Source organism: Gymnodraco acuticeps, unplaced genomic scaffold (genome assembly GCF_902827175.1).
Source record: "Gymnodraco acuticeps unplaced genomic scaffold, fGymAcu1.1, whole genome shotgun sequence".
Classification (NCBI taxonomy): Eukaryota; Metazoa; Chordata; class Actinopteri; order Perciformes; family Bathydraconidae; genus Gymnodraco; species Gymnodraco acuticeps.
The window spans coordinates 3,248,578-3,269,825 of NW_022992351.1; the positions used below are offsets into that span (position 1 = coordinate 3,248,578).

Genomic DNA, 21,248 nt, shown 5'->3' on the forward strand with positions numbered 1-21,248 from the left:
AACAACAAGATCATTTTCAACAAAAATAATAAATAAGATCCGGTTGCACGGACAGGAAGCTAGGCGAGTCTCATGGCGCCCGACTAGAATGAAGCAACAATTATCGGTTACTATTTTCTGTCCTAGTAAGCGCATCTACACTAAAGGATACGCTTCTACTCGAACATAAACGGTAAGGATAAAGCGTGATTATTCTGGAGCCGGAGGAGGAAAATATTTTCATTTTCTTCAGGGAGAGTATTAGGGCGGTCTGCCGCGGCTGAGGCCCTCGAGGTCCCCAGTACAGCCTTCAGATGCCTGAGTGTAAAACGGGGCTGCCTGCTGGAAAATGGCGACACGGAGCAGGCAGGGTGAAGGGCAGCTGGGCCCGATTAAAATGGCTAACACACGCTCTTTAAGACGCTGTTACACTCATTTAGGGTGACACCGACTACGCCGACTTGTTTAGACCAGTGACATAATCTGCAATCAACAGCGTTATTATATTAAAACACTCACACTCTCATTGGGTGACAATGATATCTGTTTTACAGCTTCATCGAGCAAGAAAACGAGCTGACAACGATGCTAAAGGCTAATGCTAGCTGCTCTTGTTAATCGTGAGCTAACAAACGTTCAGTCCTGTTGACGTTAGGTTTCTAAATAACTTGTCAGCTGATGTCACCGAACAAGTCACAACAGACCAGACCACATTTGAACTGTACACACTCAAAATAGATACCTTTAATCACTCCACAGAGAGTGAAAACACTTGATACAGCCATAATGTTGACAGACGTGTAAGCATTAGCCTCTAGGTGAATGCTAACGGTCCTTGTTTTCCTAACAGTTTGTTACACTATTCACAAAGTAATAAAACAACTCAATAAGCCTTATTTTAGCACCCTAACACCTGTGTTAGCCTAACACTTTCTATACATTTCGCATTGTATCCCACCATCACCACTAAACCATTAGATGTAGTGAAAATATAGTTTGAGAAAAATTACAAGTGTACACTTATGTTCAAGTGTTCTTAATACAAAAATGTTTGTTATGTACACCCCCTGGATAGAAAACATGCCCAGTTAGCTATTTTAAACTGTTTCCCTCTGCATTCCGTTTGGTACAAAGTCATTTAAATTCCTACAAACCCATCATTGGTTTCACATTCAATATAAAAGTCTTCATAAGGATACACTAAATGCAAACCCTACATTCAAAGTGACTGCAAAACCATACCTCAAAAACTCTGGTTCACTTGAAGTTGTTTGCCTATCTGAAAGACTCCATGACAGCTATAACAAACATACAAAATACCTTGAGAAAGACACGTTTGTGTTTTTCTTTAGTTACCAGTTTAGAGAGTATGAAATAAAAAAAAGTTCTCCGTCCAAAATAAAAATGTCTTCCATAAGAGCTTTCCTATAAAGATTAATCATGAAACAAATCAGGAGTTATGTTATGTCATAATTTATTAACACAGTGAAGTAGCAACAAACCCCAAGGCATTAAAGGCTACATAAACTTAAAAGTTGATATTGAGTTTATGTTTTATTTTTGAAGTCATGGATTCAGAGGAGAATGAGGTGGAGAGCAGCAGCGATGCGGGTCCTTCGGGGATGGAGGAGCCGTCTGAAAGCGGCATGGGAGTGGAGTCATCAGAGGCCATGTCTGCAGACAGCAGTGATGCTGCTGCCTCTCATGCACAGGCCCCTGAGTCCGACTGCCATGTTGGACAGAGCTCAGAGGGACATATGGTAAGCTTTTTAATTAAAATATGATTATGTGTGGGAGAAACCCACAGTCCAACAAAACCAGATACCAGTTAGGCTTGGTGTTATAAATGTCTTTACATTGGTATCACGTTTTTTCCCTCCTTGTCAAGGTGTTTGCCCCAGAAACCAGCTCCAGTACAGACGCCAGAGTTTCATCAGTCCATCTCCCAGACTCCTCCTCAGTGGCTCAGTCCACCAGCGTGTCCAGCGTCTCCACAGTGACTCAGTCGGTGATGGTGTCTGATTCAGCCCAAGTGCTGGTCCACTCCAGTGCTACATCTGAAGGATCCATGATGGTTTCTGACTCCACTGCTTCTACCTCGTCAGATCTCGGGTCTGCCATTGACAAGATCATAGAGTCCACCATCGGCCCTGACATCATGAATGGTATTTCCTCTGACATTCTGCTTTCTGATTTACCATTGCCTGAGCAGCTTTAAGGTTGTATTCAGTATAATAATGTAGCAGATATCTGATGCTGTTTTCTGTTCTTCTGTCAGGTTGCATAGCTGTGACCAGTGCAGAAGATGGAGGTGCAGAAACAACCCGATATTTGATATTACAAGGACCAGATGACGGTATGTGTGATGTTGTTACTGCTTACTCATCAGCCCATTAAAAACACTTTAAAAGTTCATGAAACAATTAGCACCATCTTTACATATAAAAATATCCCGAATACTCTGATGGGATGTTTTCAGTCATCATCAACCTTTAGAGCAGATTGCAGATTTGTTTCTTTCTATACCACCTTTTTATTAACCAAAATGTATAATTGTCCTCGAACAAGTGACTATTTATTTTAAAATCCCCTTAAAGGAATACTTCACACTCAAAATGTTTTTCCTCAACAGTGAACATCAACCATTTCTCTACACTTTGCTTAAAGGTGCTGTTTAAAAAACATGTATGTTTATGTTGGCAAATATCTCCTGCAAGGCAAGAGCATTTAAGTATTGGGTTAAACATATATATATATTTGTTATGATTTGTGTCCTCAAGGTAGTGTAATATGTTGCTGCAAACTTCCCTCCCTTTTGTATTCATCCCATTTCAAGCCTTTACGTGTCTCGCACACTGAAGCATGTATCAGGTGACCCGTGAAGTTCCTTAAAGGTCCCATGACATGGCCATTTCTACTGATCATAATTCCATTGTTGAGGTCTACTAGAATAGATTTACATTGTTCAATGTTCCAAACTCACATTGGTTTCTCATATGAGAACAGATGAGAATGCTGCGTGGGGTCTGGGTGCCGTGTTGGTGGGACGTTGCGGGGCTCGCTGCTCCGCCCTTTGAGGATCAAGGAGCGGACAGTGTGAGCTGTATTACTGGTGTCGTTTCCTGGTTGCTGCGTGGGGTCTGCGAGACAGCGAGACACCGAGAAACACACCTGAACTCAGCCTGAGTTTCGCGGTGTCAGGCTGAGTTCAGGCCGAGTTCAGGCTGAGTAATGCGGAGCCGCAGCTGAGAAAAGGTGTGTGTGTGTGTGTGTGTGTGTGTGTGTGTGTGTGTGTGTGTGTGTGTGTGTGTGTGTGTGTGTGTGTGTGTGTGTGTGTGTGTGTGTGTGTGTGTGTGTGTGTGTGTGTGTGTGTGTGTGTGTGTGTGGTGTGTGTGTGTGTGTGTGTGTGTGTGTGTGTGTGTGTGTGTGTGTGTGTGTGTGTGTGTGTGTGGTGTGTGTGTGTGTGTGTGTGTGTGTGTGTGTGTGTGTGTGTGTGTGTGTGTGTGTGTGTGTGTGTGTGTGTGTGTGTGTGTGTGTGTGTGTGTGTGTGTGTGTGTGTGTGTGTGTGTGTGTGTGTGTGTGTGTGTGTGTGTGTGTGTGTGTGTGTGTGTGTGTGTGTGTGTGTGTGGCAACGAGGCGTTCTGGGGCAGCATAGACAGGTCTTTTCTGTGTTACAGTTTTACTCGCTACAGGGTGTACTTTGAGAGTTTGTGACTCTGCAGACCGTTTACATGCAGAAAAAGCTACATAACACACAAGGGGACGGGTAATAACCAGAAAAGCATGACATGGGACTTTTAAGGTTCAGGGCTTAAGCCTTAAAGCCTGAGCAGGGTCATTGTGATCGAACATTGATATACAAATTGTAACTCTGTGGATGAAGTATACCTTTAAATGAATGACACACGATATGAGTATCCTTTTTTAAAGTGTGTACAATCCATGCATATGTTCGCAATAGGAGCTCCTATGGTAGCCCAAATGTCATCTTCGTTCCTCTCTGATCGTATAGCCATAGAAGCTCTTGCTGAAGGACCCACCTCCACCTGTCTGGACCAGGGAGACCTGCGGCGCCACCATGACCCTGATCAGCCGGGCCCCTCGGGTTACCCAGAGGACAGCAGCAGTCAGCCCGACCAGCCCCAGCACTCCCACCCTTCCCAGTACATGGACTGCAGTGCAGACGGTCCAGACCAGACGGGGGAGTCTTCATCTTCCTATGTGGAGTGTTCAGGCGAGGAGCCCGACCAGACCCGCTCCCAGTCTGGTTTCCCTGACTACAGCGGGGATAACAGTGACCAGGATCTGCCTGGATATGTGGAGTGCAGTGGGGCGGACTCGAACCCAACCAGCCGGGGTCACTATGTTGTAGACTGCAGTGCTGGGTACATGGAGTGTTCGGTGGACGATGGGGCACGACCGCATCATTCACGCAGTTACATTGACAGTAGTGCAGACCACCGGACTCAGACATTAAGACAATATGTGGCCCAGTATGTAGGGGAGTGTGTCTCAGCTGCAGACTCTGAGCAACCCGGATGCTCTCAGTATCAAGCAAGGGACGATGATGAAGATGACGAGAATAACCAGGATCCAGACCAGCCGCAGCACTCTCAACAGCAGCCCCAGCACTCCTGTTACATGGCAAGCAGCAACGGCCCAGAGGCCTCCATCTATGAGGATGACAGCTCCTCTTCGGACCACCCTCTGGCAGACACAGCAGGATCAGTGGGGCTTCCTGAGTCATTGGAGTGCAGCGAGAGCCAGTCTGGGATGTACATCAGCAGCAGTGGGACTTACACCTCTAATACAGAGCCTGAGTCAGCCCAACAGTGCTCACCTAGCCAAGAGGAGCCCCAAGGCTCCCATGGGCCTCAGGAGGAAGCCGGGCCGGCCAGGGAGATGGAGACATCTACAGTGCCAGAAGTCTCAGGACACAGAGCACCTAACCTGGCTGAGTTGGAGGAGATGATGGAAGTAGTGATTGTTCAGCAGTTCAAGTGTAAGATGTGTCCGTACAAGAGTGTCTCCAAAGACACACTCATCAACCACATGAGAGACAAACACTTCAAACCTGTAGGTAAGGAAGTGTTGATCAATATTTATCTCAATGAAATATCACTTTTGATTGTTTTCTTTGTTCCCAGATAATAATAATACAAAAGTTTGTTATAATGTGTGTTTTCCAGGGGAAATGCCAAAAAAGCGTAAACGTGGGAGGCCTCCTAAAAGTGAGACGTTTGCCCGTCGTCAGGCAGAGAGGGTGGAAGCTGAAGAGAAGAAGGCAGCAAAAGCTGAGGCTGCTCAGCCCAAACAAGCAGAAGAAGAGGAGGATGATATTGTGGATTCGGGCGCTATTGATGATGCTGAAGGTCAGTGAGAAGGAGTATCATTTAACCCCCAAAGCAGACAAACATGCAGACTTTTCAGACTTAGAATCAGTAAAAAGGATAACATTTAAATGTGCATATCCCTCTCTCTTCTTTTTGTCAGAGGATAGTGATTACACCCCTGCAGACGAGGACAGCAAAGGAAGACCACCTGCCGTTTTGAAGAAGTCCACTCCTCCAATCTCTTCCTCCTCTCATGGTCGTCCTCGGCGTAAAGTTGGCCGTCCAAGGAAGTACAGCCTTATAGAAGAAGGCTACAGCAACAAAGGTTTGTCTTCAGGTTTACAAGGTAAAGCAAGAAACAGCCTCTAACTGCAGCGCAGAGCATTCTTCATTCCTCTTTTTTATTGGTTGTTACAGAAGCAGAAAGTATTGATAAGAAGCCAAGGGTGAGTGTGGATGGTAGTGCACCTGAAGAGGCAAGTTCGTCCGGACTCAACAACAGTCATGCTATGGTGACCGATGGAGACACAGCTGAGGCAGCAATTAGCCAATCAGACTCTGAGAACAAAGACCCTTCATCCAACACACAGCCAGAAGAATTGTTTCAGAGGAAACGTGGTCGACCCTCCAAGCGTTTTCTTCGCAAGAAGTATAAGAAGTATATAAACCGAAAGTAAGTATCAAACTTTTAAATAAAGCTGTGTTGCACATCGTAATACATAATATGACAACAAGCTCATTGTTTCTTTCCTTCATTATCCTCCAGTCGGTACTATAAATCCTTGAAACCGCTCCTCAGACCTCATAACTGCTGGATTTGTGGCTCACGCTTCCTCACTCAAGAGGATTTGCGCTTCCACGTGGACTCTCATGAAGGCAATGACCCGGAGCTCTTCAAGTGCCTCCAGTGCAACTATCGCTGCAAGCGCTGGTCTTCACTTAAGGTCAGTTGCAATGACACAACGTTCTGGTAAACCTCAGTTTTCGTGCAGGTTTGAACGTTTCCTTATAAGTCTTGTGGGCTGTTTTGCAGGAACACATGTTCAATCATGAGGGCATCAAGCCGTTCAAGTGTGACGAGTGTGATTACTCAAGTGTCTACAAGAAAGATGTCACTCGCCACTCAACAGTCCACAACAAAGACAAGTAAGTAACTAAGATAATGTACAGCACACAAATTCCCTGAAATATATTTTTAAATGATTGTAATACTTTTCTCTGTTTTCATCCTACAGAAAGAAAAAGACAGAGTTGGTGAGACATTTCAGGTTTACTATATTTGAATAATTGTTTATTGGTTATGAGCATGCATGTAATCATTTTGTGATTTTTTTTTTTCTTGTTGTTGCAGGTACCAAAAGTGTCAGAGTTCCTCTGCCCTGTGTGTCACAGGGTTTACCCCATGCAAAAGAGACTGACCCAGCACATGAAGACCCACAGCTCAGAGAAACCACACATGTGTGATAAGGTAAGATATATAGATTTTTCAATTTAAGAACACTTAAGAACGTTTCTTTAAAATAAATGAATGGAAAGGAATATTTAATTGGTTGCCAAACAACTCTAAGAGATGTTTAACTGGGATTGAGAAGAGACAACTACAGGAGAGATGTTATCACCTGTTCTAAATGACAACACTTATCATGGTTTTCCATTCATTCTCTATTGTGCATTGTTGCACTTACATTCAGTTGTACAAATGGCTGGACACTGCAACAATTCACGATTTAAGATCAAATGATTCTTCAAATGGTCAATTAATAATGATTTTGAGATATGATTGGTACTTCTGTAAGAAGCTTGTTTTACCGCACATCCTTCTCTGATTACATGAGTTACCTGTTCAATAGGATAATTGTTTTGTGCATAACTTTGTTAATCTTTACAGTAAGGTGAATGCACTAACAATTTGATGGACTTTATTTATCTACTCCAAATCTCCTGTTAAAGATGCTGTTCTGTCTTTACAGTGTGGAAAATCCTTCAAGAAACGTTACACATTCAAAATGCACCTACTGACCCACATCCAGAGTCTAGGAGACAGCAAGTCAGTATTTTCTCCATCTCTTTTGTTATGTCATGTTTCAATCTGTTCAAATTGAATACGCCTTAACGAGTCAACATGATTCATTTGTTGTTTGATTATAGAAAGGATGATATCACAATTACCTTTTTATCGATGTGCGTATGCCAGGTTCAAGTGTGAATATTGCGATTACACCTGTGACAACAAGAAGCTGCTGCTCAACCATCAGCTGTCCCACACCAACGACCGGCCCTTTAAGTGCGACTACTGTAAATACTCCACTTCTAAAGAGGAGTTCCTGGTCTCCCATCTGGCTATCAAACACACAGGTCAGTGTGACAGAACATTTATTTAAAGGTCACCTATTATGCAAAATCCACTATTTCATATCTTTTATACATAAACATGTGTCCGCTCTGCGTAAAAAGATTCTGAAAGTTTCAGGAAAAAAGATTCTCTCTCTTTTTGTCCTGATCCGTTTATATAAAAACCTGTCTGAAAATGAGCGGATCAGATTTTGGCCACTTTATGATGTCATAACGATGTTTTGGCCAATAACCATCCAAGGTAACACCCGTCCACCTTATCACCTGAATCTCCTCCTAGAGCATTCAAAAAAATATCTCTCAGAGGGGCGTGGGGAGTGGCCCCTTATTTTCATCTAGTAAAAGACAGAGAATCAGCACTTTTGAAATTAGGCTGAAACAGAGGGGTTTATGGGATGCTACAATGCATGATCCGTTTGGTATTTGGAGCAAAACACTTCAGAGACAGGTTTTGTATATATCTGAAACCTATAATATATTGACGAAAAACAGTATAATAGGGGACCTTTTAAGCTTAAAAAAATGTTATGTTTACCTATTATATGCAATAATACACTACAGTGTTTCCCATACATTGATTTATTTGTGGCGGGCCGCCACAATTAAATATCGTCCGCCTCAAATTTTAATTTTGGTGGTCTAATGCAGTGGTTCCCAACCTTTTTTCCCAAGAGCCCCCCCAAATTACTCCTGTTGGAATTTTTTTTTGCCTCCCCCCCACACACACATAATCTCAAAAACATTTTGTTAAAGGAGGATGAAAGCGTAATTAAGGAGCACTATTGGAGTGACTTTGATGGTTATTGGGCTCAGGTTTAATTCATTTGGATTCCTGCTGTATGAAGAAATTAAAGGACGGCGCGGAAGTGGAAACAATTCACAAAGGGATTAAACTGTTTAAAACACATGCTCAAAGTAAGCCGGATTTTGCCGATGTGTTTATGTGGATTCAAAAATCGGAAATAATCTACAAAATGGAGGAGACCGATCTGATCGGAGCAACTGACAAATAATCCAACTGAAACCGGCATGGACAATGACTATGTTTTAAAAATGCGCTTATCCAGACAAGCCTGGTTTGGACACTTTACGGGCAGAAGAAACATTTCTATAGAAAGAATTATACATTTCTGTCTTTTTATGCCTTTAATAGCTACTAACTTGAATTGTTATTCAAATTAATTAATCAATTATTTTTTATATTTTATTGTAATGTAGAGACAAGGCTTTTAGTGCCAATCATGTATTGGTTTAAAAAAAAAAAAAAGTCTAAATATGATATTTGGCCTCAAATCATCTGAGGCCTGGCGCTCCCCCTGCGATCTTTGGTGCCCCCCCAAGGGGGGCGCGCCCCCCAGGTTGGGAACCACTGGTCTAATGGACAGTGAGGTGGGCTGATGATTTTCTTATTTGAGGGGGGGTGGATGCGTGGGCCACCCGAATAGGTTAAGGGGCCTTTGGCTTTTCTTGCCGGGGGGGTGCGGTGCGGTGCCCCCACAAATAGAATCAAATTCTGTGGGAAACACTGCACTATACTTCTTAACACTGTGTTATTTATTTGTGTCATCTACAGGAGAGAAGCCTTTCTCCTGTCATCTGTGCCACTTCATGACAAAGCACAGGAAGAACTTGCGTCTACATGTGCAGTGTCGCCACCCTGAGACGTTTGACGATTGGTCTGTGGCCCACCCTGAGGAGCCGGTCAGGAGGCGACGCAGACCCTTCTTCACCCTGCAGCAGATAGAGGAGCTCAAACTACAACAGCACGACGACACACAGGATTTGCAGAACACTATTGTGAGTCTGTTTGAGATGCAATTTGGATATATACATTTTTAGCATGTGTTATTATAGTTATAGTTAATGGCATTTGGAGATGATAACAGTTTTTGTAATCCCTGTTTAAAGGTTGCTGTGGATTCTGCCACACTACAAGCCATGCAGGGTTTGGAAAATGCCTCTGTGTCCCAGGACGCTATGGGCAACACCACTATCATCTATGAACAAGGTCAGGCCTCTTGTCATTCAAGAGGATTCTTTGAGTTTTTCTGGGCGACGTAACCACCTTGAGGACAAATGCTGACCCTTTCTCTATGTGCTCTTCAGCTGAATCCAGTGATCAATCCGCCCAGAATGCCCTTGACCTGCTGCTGAATATGAGCAATGCCCGGGAACTGGTGAGCAACGCCTTACAGGTTGGTTCTATAACTCATAAATAATTCACTTTACATAAGCAGGCAATATTTATGTGGAAAGTTTTCTTGACTGGTTATGCTCCTCAGGTGGCAGTGCTGAAGTCAGAAGGCAAACCTTTGGAAAAGGGCACGTGGAGTGCAGTGACCTCAGCTCCGGGACAGGCACAAAAGGTTGTGACCTTCCACGTTTCGGAGAACGGTGAGACGGTGCTGCAAGAGGCCTACGAGACGGCCACCTCTGAGACAGGAGAGCTCGCCCAGATCGCCATCGAAGCCTACGAGAGCGGGGGGGACTTCAGTGTGGTGGAACAAGCGGCCGAAGAGATCCACAGCCCTGGATACAGGTAACAGAACTCACTGCATGATTTCCTGTCATTAGTTAGGACCTATATGGGGAGCCTGGAAGACAGTCACACAACTACTATCAACTACTAATGATAATTAGGTTTACTTTATCTACAGATCAAACATCTTTTTATTGCATTTCGACAATGCATAACCAGTGTTTGTCAATTAGAAATGGAAAGCAAAATATATCCATACAAATTAGACAGTGATTTGTACTGATTGTATGTACAAAGAGATTTTTTTGTTGTTGAAAAAACACAAACAAACAATAACAACGACTAAAGTAATCCCCTACATTACATGCCAGTGAGCCTCATACACACGGTTTATTTTATCTTAATGTATCTTATTGATGACCCTTGTGATCTCTCAACACTTGATAACACCTTTTTAAAATGTTGTGTTTTCAGTAACGAGGAGGGCAGTCCTTGTCAGGCTGAAGTCTCCGGATCAGAGAGCATGAAGGGTGAAAAGTACTACCTTACATCTGCACTACCTGATGGTGTTCTGCAACAGGTGGAGGTAAATGCAACAGATACATTGTTTTTTTGCACGTGCATATCAGTATAACACTGTGTATCACTCCTCTGTGACTGTGGATTTTCTTCTGACAGCTGAGCAGCGAAGCTCCAGCCTCTCCGTCTGCCATGGGCTCTCCCGGTTTGAGCACAAAGAGGTTTTCCTGCCGAATATGCATGGAGTCGTTCCACGGACGCTCTGACATGGAGAACCACAAGAGGGCGCACATAGACCCCAACACCTTCAAGTGTCCTGACTGTGATTATAACTCCACCTCCTGGCTCGAGGTCAAGGTGCGTCTACAACTCTGTACTCAACTTATCTCATCAAAAACACAGTTATTTTAAATGAAAATGAACAGGCAAAAATCACTAATTAAAGTCATGCCATAAATAAAAACCAAGGTTGTTGAAACGGTGCAGTTATGACCAGGGGTTAAGTTGGGATTTGATATGTGGGGGGGCTGTGTTTTTTTTGGGGGGGGGGTGGGCAATATATGATGCCCAATCCTAAAGCAACTGCTCCTGTATCAGATGCACTATTTCATGCCACCAATCGAGAAAGTAAACATAGAAAGTCAAATAGACCGTCTTTTTATTAGTATTATTTAACTGGAATGAATTTACATTTGAAATTATTAATATATACACAAACATTTTTCACAAATTACAGACCTTCAAATTGCCATTTGAAGTCAACATTTCTCTGCACACTTACTCAAGAACATTAAAAAACAACTATATGAGTACAGAGACATATTATCTGAATTGATTGAGGAATGAAAGTCCACATCAATATAAGCAGTTCAACAACATTACTGTATGTACGACCAGCTACTTCATCAAATCCCAGATGGGCTGATAGGGGGAAGCCTGTGTAGTCGTGCATCTTTGTCTACAGGCTAAATGGTCTGCAGACCTTCTGGTAGCTACCCACTTCCCAAGAGGTAAGAGGAGGTCCAACCATTTGAATGAACATTAGAGCAGAGACATTTTGAGTTTTCAGTTGTGAGCGCATTGATGTTACAACTGCATTCATTTCTGAGAAACCCCTCTCACACTCTGCACTGCTCACAGCAATGGTTTCCACTGCGTTGTTAAGCTTTAGAAGGGACATGTGCATCGGCACACTGGCATTCTCCTTAAAGTCCCTATAACTTTGCTTAACACCAGAGAATCCGATTTTCAAAAGAGTGCATAGCTCTCTTATTTCACACTCACCATACATTAATGGTAGAGGGCTTGGCCATGTCTTTGTATCAAGAACATTGACCTTTTGAAAGAGGGATTCCTCTTCAATTGTGACCATCCTTGTTTCCATGCTTTTGCATAGTGCTGCATAAAACTTTGTGGGATCTATTATCTTCTGCCTTGGGTCATTGCATAGTGCTATGCCATTAAAAACATCTTGCTGCTCTGCCTCACATGCGGTTTTGTAGAACAGACCACTGTCTGGGTTCCTGCTCATGGTTTTAAAAACATCTAGCTGTCTTTTTATCAGATGTACTGATTGAGACAGTCTAATGTCTCTCGACTGTAGAGCCTCAGACAGGTCTTTCAGCTCCTCAAGTGCATCCATCATCAGTCCCAGGTTTTTAACAAAAGCAACTGACGTCAGCTTTGCTGCTAGCCCCTCATACACATCTGTCATTTGAGGAACGGTTCACATCTACACTTGCAGATGTGAGGTGATGATAGAGTGCAGCATACATGGTCCAAACAGCATTTACTGTCCTAAAAGATGAAGCCACCCACCTTATCCCGAGGACGCGACCAATCTTCCTCAAGCATACACCTACTTCAGAGACTGCAGCATCAAGCTCTCTTAAGTTCTTTGGTGACTGATGATAGAGACAGTATAGCTTGTCAAGAAAAGCTGTGAAGTGGTTGGTTTCGGTGCAGTGCTTGACTGCATCTGACACAGATAACTCCAACCTATGGTTTAGACAATGCCAGCCTATGAGGCCTGGGTACTTACTTCTCAGTTTTGTGTAGACGCCATTATTTCTGCCTACCATTACGGAGGCTCCATCTGAGCAGAATCCCACCAGACATTCTTTCAGAAAAGCATCATCAAGGCCATATTTCTGTAGACAGATCAGTAGTTGACTAATGATTCCATCTGCAGTTGTACTCTCTAGCTCGAGAAGATCTAGGAAGAAGGTCACTGGCTCTGAGCTATCAACTGACGTTCTTAGGTACACAATAAGACAAGACTTCTTGCTTAATGATGTGCTTTCATCCACAAGAACAGTTAGCTTTGGTCGGGTCACTTTGATACTTGCCAATAGGGCTTCCCTCATTTCTTTTGAGATAAAATGTACAATGTCTGTACATGTAACATTTGAGTGGAGTACTCGGCCAACATTTACACCATTTGTAGTTCTATTAGTCCAGGATGATCAGAGTATGGCCGGTTATTTTTTGCAATGTAGTATGCCGTTCTAAAGACATTATGGGTGGAAGCCAAAATGTCTTTTTGAGTTTTTAGAAAGCTTGATTTTTTATTTACTATGTCCTGTGCTAATTTGTGACTCTGTGAGACACTATGTTCATTTATTTTCTTTCTCAAAGATTTCATTTGCTTCTCATTGCTCTTGACATATGGGCCTACCCTACAGTTCTGCAATTCAGTAGAGAATGAGTACCTCTGTTTCCCTGTTCTCATTGCCCCAAGGGATCCCGCTTCCCTGCATGATTTGCATCCATCTTTTTATTTCCAACTATTAGAAATGGATATTTCTGTGTAAAATATTCCAATTGACTTTGATTCCAGCAGTCAGGCAAGTTGTCAGCCTTTCCTACACTGCTTCCCTGCTCTGCTCCTCCTCAAACTGCCGTGCTCCTCTGTCCTCCTCAGCCTGCTCTACTCCTCTCCTCTCCTCAAGTTCCTCCACTCCCTTCTCTTCTTTACGCTGCTCTAATCCTCTCTCTTTTCCAAGCTGCCCTGCTCGCCCATCACCTGCCTTGTTCTGCTCAACTCTGCATTTAAATGTAGGATAATTAACAAAGGAACTTATGGTGAATAAATAAAATATACAAATGGCTTTGACACGCTAAGTAGCAGTGATGTCTTGCATACCTTTTAAAGAAGTCTGTAAGTTTCCTCCTTTTTGCTTCACTCATTTCTGCATCATGCCTCACTTTAAACTCTGAAACTTTCAAAGAGAAAGGAAATAAATATATGCATATATCAGCTTTATGCACACATACATAGCATCAGGCTGAGGCCAGTTATTTCATGAGAGGGGTACAATAAAAGCGGGTTAAATTGACAAAGACAGTATAAAGTAATTTTGTAAAACAAACATAAAATACAATAATTGTTATTTGTTTTGGTAAATTTAAGTGACAATTTAATTTAAAAACATAAACAGTATTTGCTTTTATAAGGTAATGAACAGTTTAATCTCCACTGTACATCCGGGTCTTTGATTTAATTCCAATAAATCGTAATATTGTAACCTTTTTTTGGAGGAGAGCCATAGGGGGGTACCTGGTCAGTGTTACGGGGGCACTGGCCCCTGTTTGCCCCCCCCCCCCCTAGAACCGCCCCTGCATAGCATGGTTTAGGAAACGGGCGCTCTGCACGGAGGAACCGCAGCAGAGTCCCGCGGGAGGTGCTGCGGTGTAAAGCTCACGATCGGAGCAGAGACACACGTTCACTGACAAAGCCGACAAACTATAGCTGGTCGCAGAGATCTGCTATTCTAAAATAAAGTCAACAATATCGACCATTGGCTGGTGTCTTTCTCTTAGTTTAAGAAACGCTTGATTTGATCAAAAGTTAGTCAAACAAAAAAACGTTATTTAACTTAATGGTAGTCGAACGTAAAACCAGAATATCAGACGAATTCATGTTAAGAAACCTGTCAGCGTATTACCTATTTTTCTCCACACTTGTTCCCGGATTCACCTGTCACTCTGCTGGCTGTCTGTGTGACTGACGGAAGAGACTGTGTGGTCGCCGATCAGCCAAGTAGATTTGAAGAAAATAAAGAAAGGGGAAACCCGCGAAAAATTTGAAAAGTGCAAGTCATCGTCGCATCATCTTATTTATGATCCCTACAGCTAGAAAGAGTGTTTTATTGATTTTTCGAATTATTCAGAACCTTAAACATATAGAAAGAAAAGTTTTAACATGTATATATTTTTTGTGTAAACATATGATATAGGCATGCTGCATACATTGTTAAAAATATGCGAGGGGCATGACGTCAGAGCATTTTCCTATGTGCAGGTGCTTAGCCCCAGACAGCCCCGGCCCAATTTAACCCCTGGTTATGACACTATAAATATTTAATAACTCAACAAATAAAGTTTCAACATGAAAAACAACATGGCAATTTCCCGGGCATTTTTGTATGTATCTGAAAGTGTCTCATTTTTTATAAAGCATTTCCGTGTTGAACTTCCTTTCCAACCATGACTCTTTCTGAATGCGGTTAACATCCTATTTTTTAGACTCACATGGAGCTTCATTCCTACCTACGCCCTCACAAGTGTCCAAGCTGTAGTTTTGCCTCCAAGAACAAGAAAGACCTGCGCCGACACATGATGACACACACCAATGAGAAACCGTTCTCCTGTAACCTTTGTGGACAAAGGTTCGGTGCTTAACTAATTTAAATTGTCACAAATCTTGTATCTGCTAAGTCTTATGCAACATATCTGTATGCATAATGTTATAGTTTTCTGAAATACAGCAACTAATGATGATGTCTTTTTTGCACAATATCTAGGTTTAACCGTAATGGCCATTTGAAGTTTCATATGGAGCGTCTCCACAGTCAGGATCATCTCGCTCGCAAGGCGCGTACCGCTTCATCTCAGCAAACTATCATAGTGAACAGTGATGAGGAGGCCCTGGCAACACTACAATGTAATGAAAACCAAATAAATCAGAGATTAATAAATCATTTTGGTTGCTATTTTACGAACTGGTAAACAAAGTCCACATTTTGTGTAAAATAATCTCAAACTTAAGCTGTGTGTGTGTTTTTCCGTCTGTCTAACAGCCCTACAGGCTCATCAAACAGTGATCACTCCAGAGCGGTTGCAGGCTTTGGGACATGATCACATCATTGTAGCGCAGGAACAGGGGCTATCAGACCAGGTACCAGCGGCCACACTATACTGGACATACTTTAAAATAGGCCTGTCACAATGTCATATTTGAATCAAAAGATATTCAAGACAAGAGTGTCTGTGAACACAACTGAAGTTGGAAATAACTTCATTAGTGCTGGATTAATTCAACAATATTGTCATGTGTAATCGTACGTCACCCCTGCCTATAACGTTATATGATTAACAAATAGTTTCATTCGCATACAATATGTATACAACTAAAACATGTATATTATTCAGGAGGAGGGGACATACATCCAGCAGATAACCACCATAGATGGACAAACAGTGCAGCACCTGATGACAGGAGAGAACCAGGTGACTGAGGTAAGAGCCTTGTATAGCTTCTTCAATGACAATTATTGAAAATCTGAAATATTAACATGCAGTGCCCTATATCATGTAGTTTTATCCCAACTGTTTTCTGGTTTAGGTTCAGTATATCATCTCACAAGATGGAGTGCCGCACCTAATCCCTCAGGAGTATGTGGTCGTATCTGATGGCAACCACATACAGGTCAGTGTATATTGCTGAAAGAAGTCACCTTAACTGATGGATACATGGAGTGTTTAAAAGTGTTTTTAAAAAACTGCTCCTCAGATGCAAGATGGACAGATCATTCAGTATGAGCACGACGGAACCTTTCTGCAGGAACAACAGGTAAGGCAGATATTTCCGTCTACAGTTAGAGAGTGGAGCAAGTAACTTAAAGGTCACCTATTATGCAAAATCCACTTTTTCATGTCTCTTATACATAAACATGTGTCCCCTCTGTGTAAAGAGATTCTGAAAGTTTCAGGAAAAAAATATTCACTCTCTTTTTGTCCTGATCCATTTATATAAAAACCTGTCTGAAAATAAGCTGATCAGAGTTTGGACACTTTATGATGTCATAACGATTTTTTGGCTTGTGTAACATTTAGCCAATCACCAACCAAGGTAACCCCCCCCCCCCCCCCCCCCCCTTATCACCTGAATCTCCTCCTAGAGCATTCAAAAAATATCTCTCAGAGGGCCGTGGGGATTGGCTCCTTATTTTTCATCTAAAGTAACAGACACAAAATCAGCACTTTTGAAACAGGGCTGAAACAGAGGGGATTATGGGATGCTAAAATTCATGATCTGTTTGGTATTTCGAGCCAAACACTTCAGAGACATGTTTTGTATATATCTGAGACCTATAATATATGAATGAAAAACAGTATAATAGGGGACCTTTAAAATTCTCATCTTTGACAGGTTTATGTTTTTGACCTAAACTCATTGCTCCATGTTTTTTTTGTGTTCAGATTGCTGTCAGTCATGACGGTCAGATCCAGTATATACCCGTGAGCTCGGGGGAACAGATTGTGAATCCTGAAGATATGGAGGCCGGTACCCACTCTGCTGTCACAGGTCGGCTCTCTTAGGGAATAGATAACACTTCACATGCTTTGAATCCTACACTTGCCTGTTGAATTGTGTGTATTTGCCAAATTCAAAGGCCATGCCACTGAATTTGGATGTAGCATCTTTCAAAGCATACCACTTTTAAGGTATATTCAGCTGTTGACATTCAAATCTATCAGGTAAAAATTAGCTTGCAGAGATATTATTTTCCATTTCTATTCAACTCATCATTTATTTCTTGTCAAAATAGTTTCTTTATAACTTACAAAAGCAGTTGAGAACAGTCATCATTTAAAAATGCTTCGTAGTGTTCCAGTGTGTTCACCTTTATGACAAAAACACTAATAGTTATTCCAGCACCCTCATAACAAATGAAACTAAATTGACGGTGTTTGTTGTTGCCGCTGTAGCAGACGCAGCCATGACGCAGACAGTCTACACTGAAGCTACACCCGAACAGCTGGAGCAGCTCCAGCAGCAAGGCATCCAGTACGATGTCATTACTTTCACAGACGAATAGACGGCTTTTCAAACCTACAAACCACTATGCACTGACAAGTATAGTGACCTCAACAAATTCATGCATTCAGCTGTCTGTAAACTAAGCTTATCTCCTCCACAGTATCCTCTGCTTGGGGGCAGTTGCACTGTTTAATAAGATTTTTGTAAATGCTAATTATTGCACCCATTGCTTCTAACCTAATCATAGGGGCTGTGCATTTATAAGTTGATTTAGCAAGGTTGTTCTATATTGTAATTAATACAAATCATTTGTGTTTACGTCCCTCAACTGCCTCCATTTGCAAGACAATGTTATCAAAAGAATTGAAACGGCTTATATCATGTTTTAGAAAATATACAGAGCATCCATGTATAAACATTATAGTTTTTGAATGGACTGAAATGAAAAGGGAGTGTTTATTTTTGATCTGTTATAATGATGTTAATTGTTAGAATGCCTCAACATTGTGTTTACTAAGTATACATATGTACATATCTGTTGCATTGTTCTTCTTTTCCATGATGGAAGATATGTTTCGATTTGGTGAATATAAAGTGTTTAATAGGCTGAAAGCTGACACCAAATAAATCACTTTGTGTATACTAGTGTCCACTCTTTCATATGTCCATAAATGCCCAGGTTCAACACAGATTAATTAGATTTTTCACGGTCAGCTTTAAAATATTACATCATAATGCAATGCACACTAAAAAGCAAAGCAAGTACCGAAGATCAGTCAGAAATTAGTTGATGCAACTCCATATTCATAGTGAGACTGTCATTTGTGGTGTTATATTGAATTAACATCCAAGCAACAAAAAAGTACAGGGGAGAATGCAATGACAGGACATTTTTTAAATGATTTGCAAAATGAATGAAGGCAAAGGCCAGTTAGGCCCCAAGCCTGTTTTTCAGGTTTCAGGCTCGAAAATGACATTCCCAGAACAAATGACCATATCTTTCCTTCTAAAAGGGTTAAATTAATAATCTTGTTTCTCAAAGTAATGATAAACCTGTGAGTTGGATGTAGAAAAGTCATAATCAATATAGATGTTTTTTATTTTAAAGAAAACTCAGATGGTAAAAAAACTGTAAATTATAGTGTCCGTCCAAAAAGTATGTTGTACTTATAGTGAAAACTAACCTTGGATGATGGGTTAGTAGCTTTAGGAATCCAAAGTACAACATATAATAAGTACCCTGTATCAAGATTGATGCAAAACAAGTGACATTTGACCTTGACAGATTTAGCAAAAAACACCTCTTCTGGGGCCATTTGGGTGGATTTTCCATATCTCTGGCCCCATGTTCGATTTTGACATGTGACATCTCTTTCTGACCGTTATAGCCAATAGAATCCAAGGGAAATCGTCCAGCACACACTCATGTTAAAAAAAAGGTGGCGTCTCTGCGCATGCTAGCTTGCAGCAGAGGGGAGAAATATCCTGCTCTGATATCAAGCAACAGAAAAGCTGTTTTATTGCTTATGGATTATCAGAACATTTCAAAGGGGACGCAGTCACATTGGATATTAACCTATGGACTAACTACAGCATCGTTTTTTATCGTTTTAATGCCATTGAAGACCAGTTTAGACCAGACAAAGACGAAGGTAAGCCATGTTAGCGTTGTGGGCTACCTAGCGCCACTTGTTTTTCGAGTTTGTATCTTTCAGTGTTGAGGTGGGCACCGTTAGGTTCTGTGTCTCCTTGCGATCATAAACGATGTGCACCTAGGATACGTAATAAGGGAGCTAGGAGGAGTGATTATCGGTGCAGTAATAAGTTAGAATTTTTCGCTCAGGGGTCATTTAGATGCTTCTTATGAGACTTGTGTTTTGTTTTGGTAAAAATGGTTTGTATCGTCAGTTAGCTGATATTATTCCCATTAATCTGGTATAACACATTAATAGGTTCTTAAATATTAAGATCCCCTGAGACACAGTGTCGTGAGAAAGAAAAAAAAAAGTACCCGCCGGCGGGGACCTTGGGGTTTAACCATAGGGTTTAACAGGCAAGGAAAGGCAAGGCAAGTTTATTTATATAGCACCTTTCAACACAAGGCAATTCAAGGTGCTTTACAAAAATGAAAGACATTCAGACAAAAGCATTTAAAAACAGTAAAAGATAATAAAATAAACATTAAAAGAAAAAATACATGAATAAAAAGTTACAGTGCCGTTTAAGATATGAATAGTTCACACAGAAGTTCCACTTTACTGATGAACACAACGGCTCAGTTTCAATTAAAAGCAGTGACAAAAAGATAAGTCTTCAGCCTGGATTTAAAAGTAGTAAGAGTTGCAGCGGACCTGCAGGTTTCTGGAAGTTTGTTCCAGATATTTGGAGCATAATAACTGAACGCTGCTTTACCATGTTTAGTTCTGACTCTGGGGACAGAAAGCTGACCAGTCCCTGAAGACCTGAGAGATCTGGATGGTTCATAATTTAGCAGAAGATCAGAAATGTATTTTGGGCCTAAACCATTCAGTGCTTTATAAACCAGCAGCAGTATTTTTGAAATATATTCTTTGACACACAGGAAGCCAGTGTAAAGACTTCAGAACTATAGGTTACTTACGTAACCCCAGTTCTCAGAGTAACATGAAGTGAGATGTCTCACTATGGGATGCGCCTCATCACGGAGCAAACAGAAGCATCAATCTCATTACGCCAATCCTGATTGGCTGGTGATCTTGACGTCAGCGTCAGGGAATTCACCCCCTATAAGTAGCTTGCGCCACGACGCATGCGTCATTCAAAAATAAGCACCTCTTCTCGCTTCACCATAGCAAGGAGGGCCGTCTGGTGAGACATCTCACTTCATGTTACTCTGAGAACTGGGGTTACGTAAGTAACCTATAGTTCTCATTCATAACACTCCGTTCGATGTCTCACTATGGGAAATTGTAGCTCCCGTATTGTCAGACGAGCTTATCTCGAAAATCACCAAACCAACCAGAACTTAACAGGTAGGACTCAACCAGGTGCCCAGCACTGCTTGAGTCACACTGGGAGCAGAACGTCCAGCCTGTTAAGAGGCGGACAAAAGTGAGCGGCGAGGACCAGCTCGCCGCTGCAACAATGTCTTGGATGGGAGACATCCTGGACAGAGTCCGTGTCAAATGTGGTACCTGAACCAACCGCCTTAAGATAAAGGCAGGGTTGGGCTTCAACCACACTCTGTTTTCCCTGGGGCGAACTGAGTGCATGAAGACTGCAGATAGTGCATGAGTGCCACTGGCTCCCTTGGCAGCTGCCAGGGTCAGCTTCATGTCACACTGTATTCAGATTGTACCACTCACGGGCCAGGCCCATAGAGCCAAGCGCTCTGGGTGTGGGTGAAAGATCGCCCCCCGCTTGGGACAGTATGTCCCTGCATAGTGGGAGCTGCCATGGCTGCCCGCACAGCAGCTGCTATATCTCCGCTAGCCAGTACATAGCTGGCCAGTGCGGAGCTATCAGGATAAGTGTGTGGCGTTGCTCTCTCACTCTGGCCAGA

The 21,248-nt window shown here is 42.1% G+C and overlaps 1 protein-coding gene across 4 annotated transcripts; it reads left to right on the forward strand.

Annotated features, from left to right (window-relative positions):
- The first annotated feature begins 46 nt into the window (after positions 1–46).
- LOC117541968 (zinc finger protein 335-like) lies at positions 47–18,349 on the forward strand. Of its 4 annotated transcripts, none has more exons than XM_034209357.1 (28): positions 47–172; positions 1,546–1,739; positions 1,868–2,144; positions 2,258–2,335; positions 3,992–5,059; positions 5,145–5,351; positions 5,473–5,637; positions 5,730–5,985; positions 6,079–6,256; positions 6,346–6,458; positions 6,548–6,566; positions 6,664–6,780; positions 7,283–7,359; positions 7,507–7,667; positions 9,238–9,461; positions 9,573–9,672; positions 9,771–9,859; positions 9,947–10,203; positions 10,618–10,729; positions 10,822–11,019; positions 15,190–15,332; positions 15,468–15,607; positions 15,744–15,841; positions 16,096–16,182; positions 16,289–16,372; positions 16,457–16,516; positions 17,146–17,251; positions 17,656–18,349. In XM_034209357.1, exons 2-28 carry the CDS (start codon positions 1,548–1,550, stop codon positions 17,763–17,765), a joined length of 4,716 nt encoding a protein of 1,571 aa, XP_034065248.1. In that variant the 5' UTR covers positions 47–172; positions 1,546–1,547; the 3' UTR covers positions 17,766–18,349. The 4 variants fall into 4 exon arrangements, with proteins under 4 accessions (XP_034065248.1, XP_034065245.1, XP_034065246.1 ...); XM_034209354.1 differs by lacking the exon at positions 47–172 and adding an exon at positions 339–599; XM_034209355.1 differs by lacking the exon at positions 47–172 and adding an exon at positions 339–599 and having other exon boundaries at positions 9,771–9,841.
- Positions 18,350–21,248: the final 2,899 nt, after the last annotated feature.